The 20,805-nt window shown below is 35.3% G+C and overlaps 1 protein-coding gene across 3 annotated transcripts in view; it reads left to right on the top strand.

Moving 5' to 3' along the window:
- LOC6562139 (protein madd-4) overlaps positions 1–20,805 on the top strand; it is a 73,679-nt gene that overhangs the window by 5,009 nt on the left and 47,865 nt on the right. For all 3 annotated transcript variants that reach the window (XM_032736361.1, XM_032736362.1, XM_001987997.2), the window contains exon 2: positions 7,241–7,332. In XM_032736361.1, the coding sequence (XP_032592252.1) occupies positions 7,279–7,332 (54 nt within the window). In that variant the 5' untranslated portion in view covers positions 7,241–7,278. The remainder of the gene's footprint in view (positions 1–7,240; positions 7,333–20,805) is intronic.

The following is a 20,805-nucleotide window of genomic DNA, read 5'->3' on the forward strand; positions in this document are numbered from 1 at the left end:
TATTCAACGAACTTGAACAGAGAATTTCTAATAGGATAAAACATTTAACAATCTAACAATAGAAACAAATTTAATTTGATGTTATTTAAATGCTATTTAACTACTGCAGCAGCCATCTTTATTTACACTTATTTTAAAATGGTTATTTAGGGGAAATCAAACTCAAACATGTTTGTATTGAATTACTAAAGATTCCCCATTCTCATTTTGCTCAGTGCATGCGAAATACTTCAATGAAATTCGATGAAATCGAAACGTGTTGCATCTGCAGCAGACAACGTTGCATCTGAGCTGCTGCTCTCCTACTCCATCCTCTCAATCTGTGTGTGTACGTTGCTTCCTCTTACGTGCAACACACTCCGCGGAAACTTTTTATTTTTGGCCAGCTCATCGCTCTTTGAGCGTTGACATGTACGACGACTTTGACGTCGTCGTCGTCGTCGGCATCATTTGAAACTTATTGCTCGCTGGAGCTGTCAACGTGGTTGAAACGGAGACGATGGTTTGGGTTTTGGTATGAGTACCAACAATTTCTTGTTGTCTTGTGTTTTTCTATAAGATGACTGCAAATTCGATTTGACGTATTGCCTGCAAGCCATAGTCATAACAGGGCAACAAGTTTCGTGTCGATCTCGTTAGCCAACTAACAAACCACAAAACATATGCAGATGACAGAGTAATGTATAAGCATTTTTAAATCGGTTTTGCCTCTCAGTCTGTCTTTATCCATATTTATATTTATATATTTGCCATCTCCTTCTACCTGTGCGTGCGGTCCAATGGAGCGTTGCATTTTGCGCTGGCCGTGTCGCAGTTGTTGCACCTTCGGCTCTCGGCCGTAACTAATGACTGGCAAACACTGTTGCCACGCCCAGTGCATTAAGATTTATGCACAAATTATTGAAATGTTAATGAGCAGTGCGCTGCGGTTCGAGGGGTGCTCGAAAAATTCCAATAAGTTCGTTTAACAATTGCTAATGTTTTTCTAGAAAATAACACATGTTCAAATATAAATTAAAATTTTTATATTCAACTTTTGTTATTACTAATTGAAAAAGTCAACATCTGCTTTTATTAAGCGATTATTTTGATATATATTAAAGAGAAACACATACAAACTATTAATATGCCATCAGATCTTCTAATTACTTTTATATAATATTTTTCTAAGCTTAGTCATTTTTGAAATTATTTTATTGATTTATTTTATTATTGACTATTGACGGAAATTACACAAATTAATTAAAAAAGTTGATTATGAAAAATAAAATAATTAATTAAAAAATTATTTAAAAGTTTAAAAAATAAATATATATATGGGGATATTTATTTCTAAATTAGCTCAACATTATTAGCACTACATGTTTAAATCTTATAAGTTGTAGAGCTAATCGGAAAGGAGTTAAATCAATTAAGATACAATTTTGAAGAATAAATATAAATATAATTACACTTTTTTCTTAATCTTATTAATGTAAAATGACTTGCTTACAATATTAATTAGTTCATTTAAGGGATTTATTTAATTAAAGGAAGATTTAAGCCTGATTTGGTTGGAAATTGTGCCAAAAAACTTAACTGAGTAATTGTTGTTACAGCTCTCCCAGCGTTTTTCCTCAAACCCACGGGGAAAATGGTTGAAAAGTGTGGATCATAAAAATGGGCATGGTTTTCGGTGAGCTGTAAATCAAAGAGTTGGTAACGAGCTGATTAGCGTGTTAACTGCGCAATTATTTTGTAGTTTTTGTTGTTGTTGTTGTTGTTTCTCTGTATTTATGTTTTTTTCTCATCTTTTTTCAATTTCGGAATTTATTTGCCTCTGTGGTTGCTGATGGCCGATTTGACGAGCGGTTGACGGCTTGTTAGCCTGATAATGATATATTGCCATCGAAATGTCAAAATTAATAAGCACTCAGAGCTGGTTAATGAGCCGCCGTTAACGCTTACGACATCAACTGAAAACCGCAGTCACACATTGGTTGATCGCAGCGGTGGGTTAAAAGCTAATTAGTAACGATATTTCTGCATTACTTGGAATTCTTCCTCGGCGACTTACCTGGAATCACTTAATTGGTATTTGCCTGGAGTCTGGGTTCAGTTTAGTGGTATTTTATATATATTTGCCTTATGCACATTATGTGAATAAATGCTTTTTTCGATTGATTGTTTTCCATATTTTGTTATTATTTGAACAATTATATTATTATATATATAATTGTAATATTAAATAGATTTGTAATCCGTTTATTAAATAAATTTATCTTATACATATTATAAGGATAAATATTTGTAAAAGCTCTTTTTCAATTGCAATCAACTACTTGTTTTGGTGGACTGGATTTGAATAGAAAATTTCATTAATATATATAGTTCGCATAAAAACAAACAGACTGACAAATATGGCTATATCGACGTTTTTGCTGTTCAAAAGTATATATGTATTTCACAGTGGGAGATATATTAGTCTGCGACTTGCCTGCCCTTAAGCTACTTCATTTTATCCATTTTTAATGGCAAAACAAAATGAATAAATAATAAAAAAGTCATAAATTCCAAAAATTTCTTCCTAATTACTCCCATTTTGTCTCATGGATTTATCAGTTGCGCTTGGCGTATAACCCAAAATATTCTCGCTTCACATTACAAGTTGAATTTATTTTCGGCAAGCTGCCAAGATTCCCTGCCTAATGAAAGGGTCTTTGTGGGCGGTGTCAGTTCAGAATTGGTTAACATTAATTTTGCATTTAACTTTACAATTTGTTGTACGTTTACGTAACAGAGAAACCTTAAACAGGTCGAACAAAGTAACTATCTGTTAGGCTTCACTGTAGCGCGCTTCAATTGACTGCACACCCCTTGTTTGTCACATATGCAAACATTTTTGATGAACTGAGCGGAGAACCGGAGAACCGAGCACCAACCCCAAATTCACAACGTTAGCTTCCCCGCAAGAAATTCCCGTGCTACATTTTAATTGTTCATAATTTATGAACTTGTCGACAACGAGAACGACAACGACGACGACGACGACGACGACTCCGTTGACAACATCATAAAAGATCCCCCCGAAAAACATACATAAACACAAACAGAATGTTATGCAATGCCACGCCTACCAAACAATCTGTGCATAGAAATGAATTTCATTTTGTTGTCATTTGCTTTCATTCATTCTATACGAGTAGAAGAGGGGATGGGGAGGTGTGCACCAGACCAGACCCAAACAGACCCGCCGACCTGCTCTGCAAACACCTGGCACCTTATGCGCCTTACCTTTCACTAGATGACAGGAGGGGGGTGTGGCAGGGTAGCACGCTTAAGCAGACGTCACTTTTGCTAATTAAAAGTTCAATGCGCAACATTTGCAGCAGCAGCAACATCCAAATGGACAACAACAAGCAGAACAACAATGACAATGACAAAGGGAATGAGGTGAACGAAAATAAAAGGGAACAATAAAACAGAACAGTTTGTTGATTTTGTGTGTCTGATCGACGATTCAATACTCTAACAGTTCATTATTGTATAATGTTTAGTTTAATAAGATGCCAAACTTAACAGAAATTAGCTCAACATTTAAATAAAAACCAAAATCAATTTTCTTAAATAAGCTAAATAAATTTTATAAATAAATAAATTGCATTAAGTAAATTAAATAAAATTATTAAATTTTACCTATGCCAATATTAAAAAAATTAAATTATATTTTTCAGCACAGATTTTCTCAAACATTATTGTTAAGTTTATTATGATATTGCAGATCATTATTATATAATGGAAAGGTTACATTTAAACCGAAATCAACTGAAAATTTCAATAAAAATCACAGTACATTTTTTTGGTATTGTGATTGATACAAGATATATAATATATAACATCACCAGGTATAAAAGTGAATTGAGCCGTGGAAAGAGTGTAAAAAACATGAACGAAGTTAATTTATTTCGAACATTCTTAACTTGTCTGCCTTTTGTTCGGCTGAGTTGTCTGTCTGATTTCCGTTTTCTGTTTAAAATCTGTTTAAAAATCCGGTTTCAATTATTTTATTAATTGCACAACGTTATGCAAATAACCATTGCAATTGGCTCCATCGCAAATGCTGTCCACTTGTATTACATAAAGATTCCATTGAAGATGGAAAAACATTTTCAATTATTTATGAATTAAAGAAACTCACAATTATGATTGCATCACGTGCATTTATTGAAGTTACAAGCATTTCTCTGCAAACGTTTTAAGAACTTGAGCCAAATGAATCTCGAAATTTAACCCATTATATAAAATTACATTTGGTTGTGCCACTTAATTACACAACTTTTCGTCTGCCCCCCAACTCAACGAACCACCAAAACAACCACACACGCACACCTGACACACACACACACCCACACCTAGTACTACACACAAAGTACGCATATAAAAAAGCACACAAAATCACCTGCGAGCTTTGACACATGGACACCCAACGATTCCAGGCGTTTTGCAGATGGGCGGAGGGGGAGGTGGAGGTGGAGATGTGGGGTTGAAGGTGAGGGCGAGTGCGGCCCAGCCCAACGTTTACTTATTTATGACCTCGCTGGTAACATTTGAAGTTATATTTTTGATTTTTTCTGTTGACTTTGGGTCTTCTACACTAAGGGAAAAACTACGCTGAAATTTAGAAAATCACCTTATTATTTAAGAATATTTCTAAAAGTCAGAGTCTGTCTTCTCTTAACGTAATTGTAGAAAAAGATTACCATATTAGTTTTTATGTGTACTATTAATAATATATAATGAGTCGCTTCTAAGGCAAAAAACAGATCAACTTTAAAAAGCAGCCGAAATAGCGAATTTCAATAGTTATTTATAAATTTTAGTTCAAGCTGAAGGTTTTGGAAATATATTTTTTATATTTTTTAAATATAGAAACATAACTTCATATTTTCCAAATTTTAAAGATAAATACTTGGAAAAATAAGGCTATTTCATTTATATATTATATTAATTTCATAACAATCTAAAATATTTCGGAGAAATATAATCAAGACTTTCTATTTTAAGGAATGTCTTTTGGTACATTTAAAAATAATTTTTGAAACAGGAAAACCTTTTTTGGTTATCAGAGCGATTTCTTCAAAATTTTGGTTCGAGTGTAGACCATGTTGCTATGAAGCGCAAATGTTGACAACCGCAACATCTGAACATTCCCTGTCACAATACATTCCGACACTGGCAAACACTGGAGTGGGGAGGGGTGTTAACTTTCCTTGAAGTATTGGCATTTGGAAAAGTATTTTTCATGGCTATCTGGTCATAATTACAACAGAATGTTTCGGCTATTAGATGAACTTTAACAGCCAGTCGAGCAGAAAAATATATGAAAATAACATGATAAACGGCCAAGTTTTACATGGAAAAGTTTTAATAACATTGCGATAGATCTGAATGTGTGCCCCAATAATATGAACATGCCTTCGTTAGTCAAAAAACTGTTCCGTGTTTGTGTATTTTTAGCGGTTTTCAATTTGTGGTACGTGCTCGGCGACCTTAAGTGTTCCCTGGTGTGCATTTAAGTGCTTTCGGATTGATTAAGCCAACATATTTTGTCAGCCAAGGGATAACATATATTATGACTATTAATTGAATTGCAGTTTATAGGGCTTTAAAATAAGGTAAGGCTTTTTTTTCGTTGTAATATGCTTAAATAAATCCTCCAAGGCATTAAATATCTGAATGTGTTGTGCTCGTGTGTCTGACTGTGAGTTACCCTGCGAAAAAGGGGGAAAATACAAAAATTAGAATAAATAGATTGAGCTTAATTAATGTAAAGATTTAAATATATTATTCGGTTATTTACTGAATGACTTAAATCTATTATTGGGTTCTTTAAATATTGTACCTTTTAGAAATAAAACTAAACATGACTCAGAAATATATTTTTCTTATAATGACAATATAAAATCAATTTAAAGAATAAATTATATAGAAGCATATACGAGTGGACATTATTGCATAAGAAGGTGAATAGAATTGGTTGTTTTAAAGAAGACAGAAGCAATGATTTCTTTGTTGAGTTGAAACTCTTTTAATTTAACTAAAATATTTTGTTAATTTTATATTTTTGTTAATTACAACAAAAAGAAAACAGCGAATAAAACTAAAACTCTTTTGCAAGAAAACCAGTCTTGGCAAGTATTATCGAAAATTTCAAAAGTAAATGTGTGCGATATTTGAATAACCCTTTAATAAGCCTCTTTTATTATAGGCGCTACCCCAGGCATTCAGCTAAATAGCCATAATTACGTGCGTATATTTAAAAGTACATTAAATAATTGTGCACGCCCCCTTCCCCATTCATGCCACACCCGTCGCAAGTAAAACAAATTACTGGACTGCAAAATGAAATTAATTCAAAATAAACAGCAGGGTGGCTCTCGCTGGCTTGTTGCCTCAAGGAATCAGCGAGAACGAAATCAACGTGCATAAATCTACATTAAAATTTCACAGAAAAAAAAGGACAAAAAAAAAAAACAAGAAGACAACCAGAAAATACAGCAAATTCCATTTGCCAGTTAAATTTTGTGAAATTTACTTTTGTTGCACCGACATTTGGTTGTTGGCAACTGCCACGCCCACACAGTTGGCTCGCTTGAGGAGGGCGGCAACCTCTGAAAATTTAACGGGCTCGTTCGAAGAAATGAGTAATGTCGTTTGTACTTAATTTGAATGACAAATGTCTCAGTGCCGTAAACGTATTTATTACGCTCACTGTTGTTGTTCTTCTTCTTCTCCTTCTCCTTCCTCTTCCCCTTTCTTTTCTTTTTTTTTTTGTTCTCGTCGCTTATGCAGACGGATGCTCCCAAATAGTCTGGCATAACTTCCACATGCCACTCCACCGACACCATCATCCTTGCCACCATTACGTTTGTCATATATCTTGGCACTTGCTCAGCTGTCGCTTGTTGTTTGTTTGTTTGCTTGTTTGCTTGTTGTTGCCTTCATTAATCGTTGCATGCGCAGCGATTTAACAATATTTTCCTTAATTATTCAAAGGCCAAATTCTATTGACTTAAGTTCTTATCGTGACTTGTGTGTGTGTGTGTATTATTGTTTATATTTGTTTATTTATTTACTCTAAATGCCCAATGTTATTTAAGATTTAAACTACAGTTCATGTTGTAAGAGTAACTTAAAACTATGTAATCAATAGCTGAACTTACACAACTATAATGGAAAATATTTACTTGTTTTATTGCAGCATGGAAACCATGATTACGAGAAAATACAGATAGAAAAATGCCAGCGCACATTTATTGGAAGACTAAGCAAATTCGGGCAGTTTTGCTCGTGGTAAGTGATATATTTGTGAAAATAAAATATGCATATATTAAAAATAAATTAAAATATGTTAATAATATATGAAAGTGCACAAATTGTGCTGTATAATTTGTAAAAACATGAATATGCGATTTTTTTCCGTGTACTTGATCAATAAAATGCCAAGATATATTTATAAATCCAGCATTCTTGCATTGGTGCAGCAATTGGTATTAATAGAAAAGCTATTAAGTCAGACGGGGCACAATAAATCGGTCAATAGATCTTAGATTAATAATAATCATACTTAAAAATAAATTCGAAGACTTAATTTATAAATTTAATTTATACTTATGCCTCTATATTTTAGCACCAATTGCATAGTTTTGTTAAGTATATATTTATGTATTTTAAATAGAGATGTAGTTGTTAATCAAAGTGGGTTCGTCTTAATATATAGTTGGATTAGATTATAATGTGGTATCCGTCTTAAAGCACAATTTACTTATAATGTATCCACAAGATTATCAAGTCTCCCACATAACAATATAAAATGAGGGCATGATTTCATTGTGGTAATCATTTGGGTAAACCTAACTGCAACTTAAATATGGTCACATTATCGTTAAAGCCAGTTGCCAGTCAAAAACTGTGTGACAATTATAAGCCACAGCAGTAAAGTGGCCCAAAAAGCAAGCCTCCAACCCTTTTTCTTTGGCCCAAAGAAACGTTCATAAATTTTAAAGTAGCACTCACAAAAAAAAAAGGACAGGCATCAACTTTTCGCAAAAATGTAATAAAACATCAAATTACCAATCATTTAGATGGCGGCAAGACAAGTCAAGGATGCGGAGGAGGTGTGGCTTTTGGGGGTGTGTGAAGGTTGAATCCTTTTTTGGGCTACTACTGCTTTGACCAGGCTTTGCTCAACAAGAATTTGAGTTGGACAGCAACACGTGCCGCTTTGTGATTGCGGATACTTTTCGTCGGATTTGGCCGAGCGTCGGCATTTTATAGCGGCAATGAAGCAAAGCGAGATGCTGCAGCCAGTTCTACAAAAGAAAAACCCAATCCCAAAACCCAACTCTACACTCAATGTATTTTGCTGGTCATTGACTAAAAAGGATTAGGTCATGTGGCTTGTATATGTGTGTGTGTGTGTCCCTTTCTCTAATGTGTGGGCGTGGCTGGGAAGCATACAACTTGTTACTGTGTGCACATTAACATAATGTATTTTATTTGGCTGCTGACTTGTACGGCCCCACAGTTAGAAATCACTTAAGACGCTCAATCCTCCACAGTTCCCCCGCCCAATTTAGCTTAGTTCGTTTCAAGTTACCCACAGTTCGGTTGATTGGAGTAGTGGTCCAGTCTGAGGGGTGTCTTGGCTTGGTTTGGTTTGGTTTGGTCTGTTTTTGGTTAAGCAACACTGCCTACTTTTCACATCAACCTTGTTTGTGCTGTCTCTCTGTGTGTGTCTTTGCATTTGTTTCGACTTGCGTGAAATTGCAAAATCAATCAATTCGATTACGTATACGTAATATTTATAAATATTTAATGTTAAGCTTTATACGCATTTTTGGCCAGCCCTACAGCCTTCGATATGTAACGATACGAAACAATACAAAATACGATTCGATGTTATGTAAATGCCATTGTCTACAGAGGGGTGGTGTGTGTGAGGGTGCGGGTGTGGGTGTGGGTGTGGGTGTGGGTGTGCTGTGTTTTATGAGCTTGATTCCCCTTCGGTTGTCAGGTCATGTAGCAGGGGCTCCAATGAAATGGTTTCGATATGTTAATAAGTAATGTTGAGGCAAGTTTTCGCATAACCTCAAATTTGCTGAGCTCATTTGGGATATTATATATATGTACATGTATATATGTTTATATATATATGTGTATCTATAGAAATTTTGCAGTTCAATTTGAATTGTTATTATGACATTGGCTGGGGATATTCTAATTTTCTTACGAATTGTCGAGGCACAAGAGAAAGAGCCCATAAAGTATATATGATAAAAATGTTGAGCTTTTACTTCAAGATATGGTAAATCAACTTGTTACAATTGCTTCTTTCTGATGATTCAGATTATTTGGTTTATAAAGCTGTTTTAGATAGGACTGCCGCCAAATTAAGCCCATGTTCAAATTTATTCTACATTGCTTGGAACCACAAGCAAACTTAAACTAAGCTAATTATATGTTTAACCTAATTATACAAAACGCTTTTAACATTTCTATATCTAAAATAAATTTATTAATAAAATAAACGAAACGAAACGAAATCGAAATAATTTCTTTTTACATCTTATTATTTCAAGATTTTTTATTGTTTTACTTTTTTTTAACGTTAACAATTATTTAATTTTTGATGGATTGATGCTAATTAATCATAATTAAACTGATGTTGTTGTTTTTGTAAAATCCAAAATCAAAAATATTTAATTATTTTTGTTTTGAAATTTTGCAAGTTTTGTTTAATTAAATTTTTTACAACAATACAAGCAATATAATATTTAATAATGCTATTAAATTATGGGATTTGTGAAGCTTTTAACCTCACTTGGCTTGTTAATGTTATTTTTCGCATCATAAATTTTTCTATCTTTTTTATCTGTTTAATTTTAGTTTTTAAGCCTTTTTTTTATCTATATTTAATTAGTTAAATAATCACTGATTCAGCACTTCTGTGTAGCCTTATGTAATTTGGGGAAAATCGCTTTATTTACTAAATATTTTATATTTAATGTACTGATACTAATTTATCATAATTAAAAATTAGCTGAGGGCTGCGATAAACGAATCTGAAATTGTACAATAATAACTTATAGAAAATTTTTTTTACTATTTTGTTATTAATTTTATTAATTTAAAATATTTCGTTATTTTGTTCTTCAAATTACAAAGTTCAGTCAACGGCAAGTTCATCTATTTTAATTTGTAGCATTAAATATTTCATAGCATTAAAAACTATTTATATTTAATGATGCATTTAAATTAAGGGATTTGTACTGTTGACCTCAGTTGGCTATTAAATGGTGTTTTGTGCGATTTTGGTTGACCAAATTTAGATGTATTTTCAATTGTTTTTAGCAGTTAATAAAATATGGAAATCGTTGTTGTTGTATGCAAACCTAAATCAGAGCCTCGCATCCTGCTTACCCACCTGCTTCCAAAAGTGCCTGCAATATTTTAAAGGTTATCCTTTTTTTTTTGTGTTTTTGTTTTTTTGTTGGTTCGTTTGCCGTTGGACTTTCGTGCAGTGGAGCTTTTAAATAAATGCCGAATTTTTTGTCTGAGCCACCAATGAGCCAGCGAGAATACATGTTGGTTGGTTTAATTGTTTTAAAATGCTTCTGGATAGCACAGCGTAGTGGCAGAGACGTGGGGAGGAGAGGGCGTGTGCTGCGTGGCGTGAACTGTATTGCTGCATTTTATTTGCGCACATAATTTATGCATGTGTTGCCTTTGACTGAGCTTCCCAAAGCGCTCCTGCTCCTGCGGTGTTATCAACGATTCCGAATGGAATGGTAAATGACGGCAAAAGTCAAATTGTGAGGTTTGCCACCGAATTGGAGAACGAAAAACAGACACTGCATATTTTCTTTGATTTACCAACAGATATATTTGTCTAGTGTAATTTAATAATCAATATAGAAAGTGAAAAGTGCCACAATTTATAATCCTGCACATTTCAAATTTGGCATTGAGCCATTTATTATAGATTTGACAAAAGTGAAGAATAAATAAGAACATTGAAATTAGAATCGCTATTTGTAATCAGCTTGGCTTTGAATGGCATGTTAATAATTAACTTTTGCTAATTATGAACGGGATAAATGGCTTACCATAGAACCGAGTTCAGTTAATACAGAGCAACTGGATCATGGGTTCACTTTCAGAGCCATCAAATACCGAAAACTATTCGAACTGTTAAGCCAGCATTTAAGGCAACCATTTGCATCCGACATACGCATACGTATATGGGTCATCAAATTTGTTTGGCTGCTGGCTCAACAGTTGAGAGTTGACCGAAAATCGCATGACAGTTTCACGCATCGCTATCGCAAAATTCACGGAGTGCAAATTGCTGCATATTAATCAACGTCGGCGACACAGGACCCGCACATGCCTCAGGAACTGTCCGACACATATACACACACACATAGAGACAGACTAGCCACCAAAATGTGTGTTCTGTTGGCTTGTACACATCGCTTGCTCCTCTGTTTTGTGTATTTTTGGGTGTGGGTGTCTGTGTGCGTGCCTGTTGGTGCGTAATAATTGCTTGGCCATAGGCTCAGCGTCAACTTCACAGAGACACACACAGAGACACACACAGAGACCCACACCTGCCACAGATAGTTCGTGTTAGTCAGTCGTGTGATTAGCCCACACACACACACACACACACACACACACACACACACACACACACACACACACACACACACACACACACACACACACACACACACACACACACACACACACACACACACACACACACACACAGATACACACAGAGGCGAGTGTGCTGGGCCCCCTTGGCCACTGCGAGTGCACGAAATTATGCGGAAATTGTTGCATATTTAAGTGGGCACGCGTGTATAACTGTAAAAAAGAATACTTGCTTTGCTGTTGCCGTTGTAGACGTGTGAAAATGCTGTTAAATTTAATTGCGTGTGGATTTGGGGAATGTGCTGAAAATCAACTAGAAAGTTGCAGCCATAGAAATTAAACATATGAATGTGGTTGTGACTCGTTTGAAAATATCTCCAATTTTGCTGTGCTAGCTAAATTGTTAAATACAATTTCTGCATAACTTTGGTGTGTATCATTGTGAAACTTTTAGGATATTAAGATGATGTATACAACAATAAATTTGTGACAAAAATTATAATTTACAACCCCAACAGAGAGAGAGAGAGAGAGAGAGAGAGAGACACACACACAGAGAAAAGTGAGTGAGACACGAGGTATAGAGAGAAAGAAAAAGACAGGAAGATAAATAGAGAAAACACAAAAAGGGAGAGATGAAGAAAGATACAGGCTCAGAGATTGATAGATTCTATGATATAAAGCTGATTCAGAGATAGAGAGATTAAGAGAAATGAGAAAGATTAAGAGAGATGAGAGAGAAAGAGAGAGAGAGAGAGATCGAAATAGAGAGAGATAGATAAATTGTTTAAGAAACTTCCGTAAATATCATCAGATAATATTTTTCATTTTATTTCGTGTAAGTTTAATATGCAATACAATAATTATATGCCACAAAATATTGTAATTGAATTCCAATTTGCCTGTCTACGATCAAGGTATATGTGGGAATTAATTCTACTACAATTAAAATAGACAATTAAATCAACTTAATTTGTGGCAGATTCTCGTATTACGTTACAGGGATTAATACTACTTTGAGCACTAGTTTTCTCTGAACTCATTTAATAAACATGAGGAACTAAGTGCTAATCGCTATTTGTGCAGCATTGCAATTGACGTTGTCATTGGGATTGTCTGCTTCAAATGTCTGCATAACTTATTGATGCTTATTAAATATGCTTTCCATCCATTTGTTTGCTATTTTTGAACAAAAAGCTCAAATTAAGCAAACACAAACTGCAATTATTGCAGTGTTGGAAATTAATAATTGTCTTCTTGCGATTTCTGTGCAATGCACTTCAACTGAATCAAGCCAATTAGGCAAATTCTTGTTACCAACTCGAATCTCAGACACAATTCAATAGTCCGGCAAACCCCCAAAGACCTCAAACCCAGCTGCACACTGAGCATATTCAACCGCAAAGAGCAAATTCAACTTCAGTCTGAACAAATTGATAAATTAATTTTTGCTCAAATTGAAATGCATAACTTTGTTTTTGTTGTTGTGTATTTTGTTTCTGTTTCCTTTGAAGTCATTTGACCGGTGCACAAAAACTTTGAGTAATTGCCAAAAGAAAAGCGCCAAAAGAATACAGCTAGAATTGGGTAAAGCCAAAGAAAAGCATAAATTCAACTCAGTTTGTTAGACATTGTATTGCCCACAGAACACGAACATATATACTTAAATATACACATAAAACACACACACACACACATACACACACGTACACATATACATATATATATAAATATATAACAAGTTGCTCCCCCTCTTGGCTGGCAACAATGCCAAACTCAACTATTATTGGCACATTACGAAGCAGCTAAAAGGGGGGAGCGGGTGAGTTGACTTGTGAATTGCTTTCGTTAGGGTCAACACACACACACGCACACATTCAGACACATAATGCAGACATATACACACCAATACACTCTCAGCCGCGTAACAATTGCTAATGTACAAAATATTTCATGATTCTGCAGTTGGCTTATACCCTTGCAGAGGAGATTATCATTTTGTCGGGATGCTTGCAACGCATTACAAGAAATATCTTCTTCAATCAATATATTAAAGTCAATATTAATAAACATGCATCTTCAATTTTCAAAGTTTATATATTGTATACTTTAATATGTCAATTTAGATATTTAGAATTTAAACAGAATCTTTTGAGCTCATCTGTCAATGTTGCACTTCAAAATGATGTATGTCATCTTATGATAATATTAATATTATTAACTTTATTATTAATTTTGTGCATATGTGTGTGCACACAAGGTATCTCGCAGTCGAACATTTATCATTTTATTCCTTTGATTTGTTCATATTTGTTGTTGTTGCTGACTTTGCTGCATGCAACACTAGACTTGCATTCTTTTATTCATTCATTTCTTTCAGTTTGGAGTTTTGGCTTCTGTTCCCCGTTTGTCTATTCAGCTATCTTCTCTATTCTATTCTATTCTATTCTATTCTCTTTAGCTTCACTTCACTCACTCATTTGCAGCTGAGTTCAGTTTGTTTGTTGCCGGCTCTCTTTATCGCAACATTCAAACATATAAAAAGCAGAAAAACTGCTAAAATGACGCGATTTTGTAACTGTGGCATTGTTACGAGGTCTCTGGATTGCAGTTCGGCAAGAAGGGAGTGTGGGGCAAGGGGTTGTTTGTAATGAGGGATGATAGAGTGGAACTTAACAAAGGGGGATGGGGTCGAGTGGGGGTCGCTGGCAAAGTCCCCACGACAGCAGCGGTACGCTCAATTGGTCACAGCGACCACAAGCGCTACAGAAGTTGAGCGAGTTAGTTTTGTTTGGGATAACAATTTTATTTATACCACGCTTTCTATTTGGAAATGTATGTGTGCATATTAAATAAACATGCAATGATATTGTTTTTATTTATTTATTTATTCAATGTGTACAAACAGTACACAAAGTTTCAAATTAAATAATTTGGAATTAAAATAAATTATTTAATAAATATTAAATACAAAAAAGTGGCTTTTAAAATGTGAAACCCCAATCAGATTTACCTTGAGCATAATTAGTGTTTTAGTATAATTCCGAAAAGTTCCTGTTGATTTTTAATATTATTAGAAGAGAGTATTTATGTATGTAAAAGTAGCAGTAATCTGTCTACCAAATTTGGTGACTCTAGCTTTATAATAGTGGAATATATGTGGCTTTATCTTATTTGCAAATTTACTTATTTATTTAAAGTCGACTAATAATAATAATTTAAATGAAATTAAAAATTAAATTTAATATGTATGCTTTGTAAATTTAAATTTAAAAAAATATGATCGATATTATCGATACTTCCAGAATTTCAATTTTGACACCTTATCGGACTTAGGCATAGTTAAATATGTGTTGCAAGTTTCAGAACTCTAGCTTTAAAGGTGTCGACTAAATTTGCGGTCACTACAGACAAACAGACTACCGTAGTAGAAGGTATAATTATAATTATAATTATAATACAAGTGAAAATGAATGCTGCTCGGCACCCAGTGTCCATTATCTTTTGTCTGCTATGGTAAGCACCCCTTCAAACGAACTAAAATGCCTTGCTCTGTTGCAAGTAGGTCAGTTCACAAAAAAAATTAATGATTTACTTTTGCAACTTTTGTGTATAGTTCTCATTCTCATTCTCTTTCTTCCATTTTTTTTTTTTTTTATTGAAGTGCCAGTCACAGTGCCGCAACGGAGAGAACAGTCATCTAATAGCCTGGTAACAACAATAACAGTCAGGACGAATATATATGTTTATATATATATATATATATTTACCATGTACAAGAGCATTACATGGATAGTCGAAAAAGAAACGCGCAGTAATGAGACTTGTCCATTTGTGGTAATTCATTTTAATGTTGAGCAGCGACAACGTTGGCAACTCTGCTGACCACACGGGCATGTCAATGGACATGGGGCGTCGTCATTTGTGTGTTGGGTCGTCGTCGTCAATGCTAAACTGAGCAGCGGCAGCGACAAATTGAAATTAGAAAATGGCGATCTGCCAGCTTGGCAGCTGAAATTGGTGACTGTCACCCGTTTTCGGGGTGCTCGTAATTAGTTCTGGCTGTGACCTGGAGCACCTGCCCATCCTGCAGACACTTTCATAACTTATGTAAAATTTAATTACAACAAATTTCTTTAGCTAGTTGACTTTAGTCAACACACAGACACCCACAAACACACAAGTTGTGTGTTCATTTGTTTTTGTGCGTTCTCATGTCTTCAAGATTTAATCTTGGTATCAATTTGTCGAAGTGTGTGTTACAATTCGTGTATAAAAAATGGTTGCCTTGCGTGCCGTTGAGTTTTCCTCGGCAATGAAGGACATGAAAGCCTTTTGTTATAAATGGGACAGGTCCGTAAGGAAAAATGTCTCCCGCTTTCCACTGCCACAACTTCTATATTCTATTTTCTAGTAGTGCGTTTTGTGTGCGCTTCGCTAGTATTTCTTCACCCACTTTTCGAGTGGATTTATTGTTATGTGTAGTAAATATTTTCCTTACCCATTCTCATCGTATTGCGTTTCTTTCCTCTGTCTGTGTGGGCCTCCACGTGCTGCTGCTATTTCAATTTGACTTTGCGACCAAGGTTTTGCGTGTGCCGCTCTTTTCTTCTTTTCCTTCCTTGGATTTTCTTTTCCTAGTATTTATCTATCTGTCCGTTTGTCAGTCAGTCAGTCAGTCAGTCAGTCAGTCAGTCAGCCAGTCTGTCTGTCTGTGTGTTCGTGTGTATGGGCCCGATATTTGTTTGTTTGTTGGTTTGTTTGTTAGGTTGTTTTGTTGTGTTGAGGGCGTGTTAATGGCCTAGGCGTACGAGTGCTTGACAAGTTTTGCGGTGAGTGTTTCTGCCAGAACAACAACAAGAAGAGGACGACGATGGCGAAGACTACCCAAGAAATAGCAAACGAAGCTGTGCTATTTGCGGAGATGATTAATGGCAGAAGCGAGCTGGAGTAGATTCGAGTTGAGCTTCTCCTACTCTCCGGACCATTGACGTTGGAGTGGTAAATAGAGAAGTTGACCAACAAAATGATAAAGCATCAAACATTATGTGATTGAAATGCAAGATATGTTTATTTACCTCAAGAAGCAATACTTTTGAAAAGAAAGATACAAATTAAAAAACGAAAAAGATGCCGAAAAGTTAGACCACATAGAGAACATATATCATAGGTGTTGTGTACTATAGAGTTAGTGAGAGAGAGAGAGAGAGAGAGAGAGAGAGAGAGAGCGAGTAAGTGAGAGAAAGAGCAAAGAGTGAATATGCAAGATACAGAGAAATGCTGAGTAATTTAAAGAAGGAGTGAGTGAGTCAGAGAGAGAGAGAGAGAGAGAGAGAGAGAGAGAGAAAGAGAGAGATACAGATACAGAGAGAGAAAAAGATATATAACAATATAAGTAGTATATGAGTAAGTGAGGGTGACAGATATAGAGACAGTACCAGAGACAGAGACAGATGGAGGGACAGTGATAGCTATAAAGTGAGAGAAAGAGAAGGCGAGAGTGAGAGAAGGTGGCAGCGATCAAGTGAGAGAGAGACAAAAAGAGTTAGCGAAATAGATTTTTAAGACTTATAAGCAATACTCAAGTAATTATTGAGACATTCATTTTGGGTGTTCAACAACCTATAATTATATTCGAATGGTCGACATGAAAACTTAATTTCAAGTGCTCTCTCGATTCAAAAGTAGAAAATAAACAAATAAATAAAAAATAATCGACATCTTAAGCGAAGCCTGTTGTCAAGTGTTCCCTGTAGCTTTTGGGGGCATGACATTTTGGCAGTTGCCACTTGAAATGTTGGCCCATTCGCCAAAAGGCACGTACCAAATACAATAGCAACAATTGCTACTCTGTCTCTCTCTCCCTCCCTCTCTCTTTATCGCTCTCTGTCGCTCTCTCTCTGTTGGTCGCACACTCGATATCCATGTGGCAGCGGCATTCAAATTTGTAACACTCTCCTGTAATCCATTCGTGGGTTCGTTCATTGGGCGACAGACGTTTGCCTCATCGCACTTGTCTGCCTATCTTCGAGCTGCTATCGACTCCAGTTGGGAACTGCCTTCCCTAACTATCCTGTGCGATTCGTGCATTTTATTTCAATTTCATTTCGATTCGATTTTTGAGTTAATGACTGCAGGACATGCAAAGCAGCACGATAGGACTCTTTCTTCTTCTTTTACTATTTTATTTTATTTTATTTTTTGCGTTTTTTGTCAGTCTTTGTTATTTTCAGTCAACGTTCCCGTTTTCCCAGTTGTTATCTGCCCATTCACAAAGCAATTGATTACTCGCGCCTTTGGCTCACTATCGATGATATTTATTGACAAAGTTTTTTGTCATCAAATAAATATATGCTGTTTTATATACTTTTGTTGTGCTCGACGACATAAAGTTCATGATGGCTTATAGCTTCGCTTGATTTGTCCTCTAAATATCTCTGACATGAGTCATGAATCGTGTGTGGAAATATTACGATTGTTGTTCTCGTTTATTTTACAGTCTTTGAACTGCAAAATACATTCATAAAAGTTAATAAAAAACAACAACAAAATAATAACCGCGCTTTTTATATACATAGAAGTGAAAAGTTGTAACTGTTATTATAATATGGATACCTATATCTAGCACAGAGAACAACTGATGGACATATCTTTATTGGATTAGTTTCTTGAATAGAAACTTCAATAAGCAAGATGCGAGATTCGTTAGAATAGCAACTATTTTATTGAAGAATTCTAAATGCAGAATGATTGGTATATAATAAGTTATTTACTATTACAAATTGTATTCCTAAAATTTATTAAAATCATTTGCTTTATTAATGTACAAAATTCCAGATTCTTCACTGGTTTTTCACACTCATCACTATTATTAATATATTCTATAAAGAAGTCTTAACTCTCTTGTGCCCAAGATTTCCTATAGATGGCCTAAGTTAATTTTCACGTATATATCTTGTGCTTATCTTGTAAGATCTACGAAAATGTTGCTAAGTAGAGAAAAAGTCCGATTTCTGCACCAAAAAAGTAAAAGAATTAATGATTATTTGGACTGAATACATGCTTATATTCAATTAGTTAAGTGTAGCAGTCAAAGTCTTTTGTTGTTCCCACTGGTATCTTGAGAAGCTATTGTCTCGTATGGCAAGAGTTAAATGGCTTAAATCAAGTATCACACTTGCCATTTAGCTATCATAAAGTTCAGTTGAATTAAGAGAACAATAAAGTGCGTACACTTTAGCCCTGAAACATAGCTTTATACTCAGCATCAGCTGTGCTAACCTAGCCTAACTAACTTTGCTGCACCATAAAACGGCTGAAACGGCAACAAAAACTGGCTAAAAAAAAAAGAGAAAAGAGTTACAATGCAATATTGTTGGGGGTCAGGCCAAATGGGAAGCCATAGGAGTTAGGTAGACCGAGGCAGGAACCGAGGCAGACTGCCGGGGACGAAAGCTGCAAACCGGAAACAGTTAACAACGGCTAAGCCCTTGGCCACTTACGGCTGTTAAATGGCCTTAGACTCTGACCCAGCGGGGTAAAGAGGTGCGAATTTTATTTTTATAGCGCTACTTACGTCATAGATACAGAGACAATTATAACTATATATATATATATATATATATATATATTAATATATATATAGAGTGAGGGGGTAGGAGAGTCAGAGAGGGATTTGTTAGATGTTAGGAGATCCAGGGATGCTTTTTGGACAAAGTGACATTTGACCTATGCTATATGTGTGTTAAGTGCTGCCATCGAAAATTAATGACAAAGTAATGTCAGTCAAATTGATGGACAGGCCCAAACCGACGAATAGACGTGAAAACACAGAGGTAAACCGGCAGGCAGGCAATCGCACATGGACAAAAAGCGTTAACTCCAAACCCAAACCCAAAACTTAACTCCAACCCTTGGCTGCAACCAAACAGACATCCATCTATCCATCCCTTGTCATGTCAGACGCTCTGACTCTGACTCTGACTCTGTCTCGGGTTTATTGTTGCCATAGCAACTACTTGTAAAAGTTGAGCGCAGCTTTGCCAATTGCTGCTATTGTTGTTGTCTCTCTCGTTGTTGATGTGTCGCTGTTGTTGTTACTGTTATTGTTGTTGTTGCTGTTATTGTTGTTGTTGCTGTTGTGTCTACCTTTGTTTCTGTTGCCCACCACACACACCCTCCCATTTTTGGCTCCTTTTTAGCCAACATTGTTTAACCTTTGCGCATACGAAACATTTTCGCTCATTGACGTTTTGTGCCGCCTGTCGCTTTGAATAAATAACTGACGTGACGCAACAGACACATTACCCACACACACAAACACACACACACAGACACACACACACACACTGACACAGACACATAGGCATACATACTTGCTTAGATACAGTTACAATACTAAACAATCAACTAGCACTGCACTGCTTACATTTGACAGTCTAATCTACCTGTCCTGTCTGCCTAGCCCAGCCTAACTGCTTAACTGACTGCCTGACTGACTGACTAACTGACGATGCTTGGCAGCAGCATCTCAGTAGCATCCCTACCTCAATCGCCTGGCACTTATGCAAAAATTGCCTGCCTCACGAATGAACCTGGAAATACATACATGTATATATATACTTATATATATATATATAGCCGACTCACGTCTCTCTCGAAATAGACTTGACAGTCGTCTTTTTCTAGCCTTGGCAAAACATATTGCACGGTGGAGCTGTTGCAAATAAATTACAAGCGGACATTCTATTTTATGTTTTATCTAAGCCAATTTCATCGTAATATGAAACTTTACAACCGAATTTATGATTGAGAGTTCCTTACTTTGATGTAAATTAAAATGTTCAGCTACTGCCAAACTCAACCAGATTTTCAATCAGAATATTTGCTTTTGTTACTCACTAAATTGTTCACTTTTACCCCTTATTAATTTTAAGAAGACGAAGAATATGCAAAGTTGGAATTTTATAAATAATTTTACATTTGACAACTTTTTTCCTGTGATATAATTGTTAACATTCTCGACCAGATTTTCAATACTCATACCTTCCAAAATATTGTTTGTTTAATCACTCCTTTCAACTCGTTAATAAATTTAAGAATAGG

This window comes from Drosophila grimshawi, unplaced genomic scaffold (genome assembly GCF_018153295.1).
Source record: "Drosophila grimshawi isolate 15287-2541.00 unplaced genomic scaffold, ASM1815329v1 contig_1377, whole genome shotgun sequence".
NCBI classification, from domain to species: domain Eukaryota; kingdom Metazoa; phylum Arthropoda; class Insecta; order Diptera; family Drosophilidae; genus Drosophila; species Drosophila grimshawi.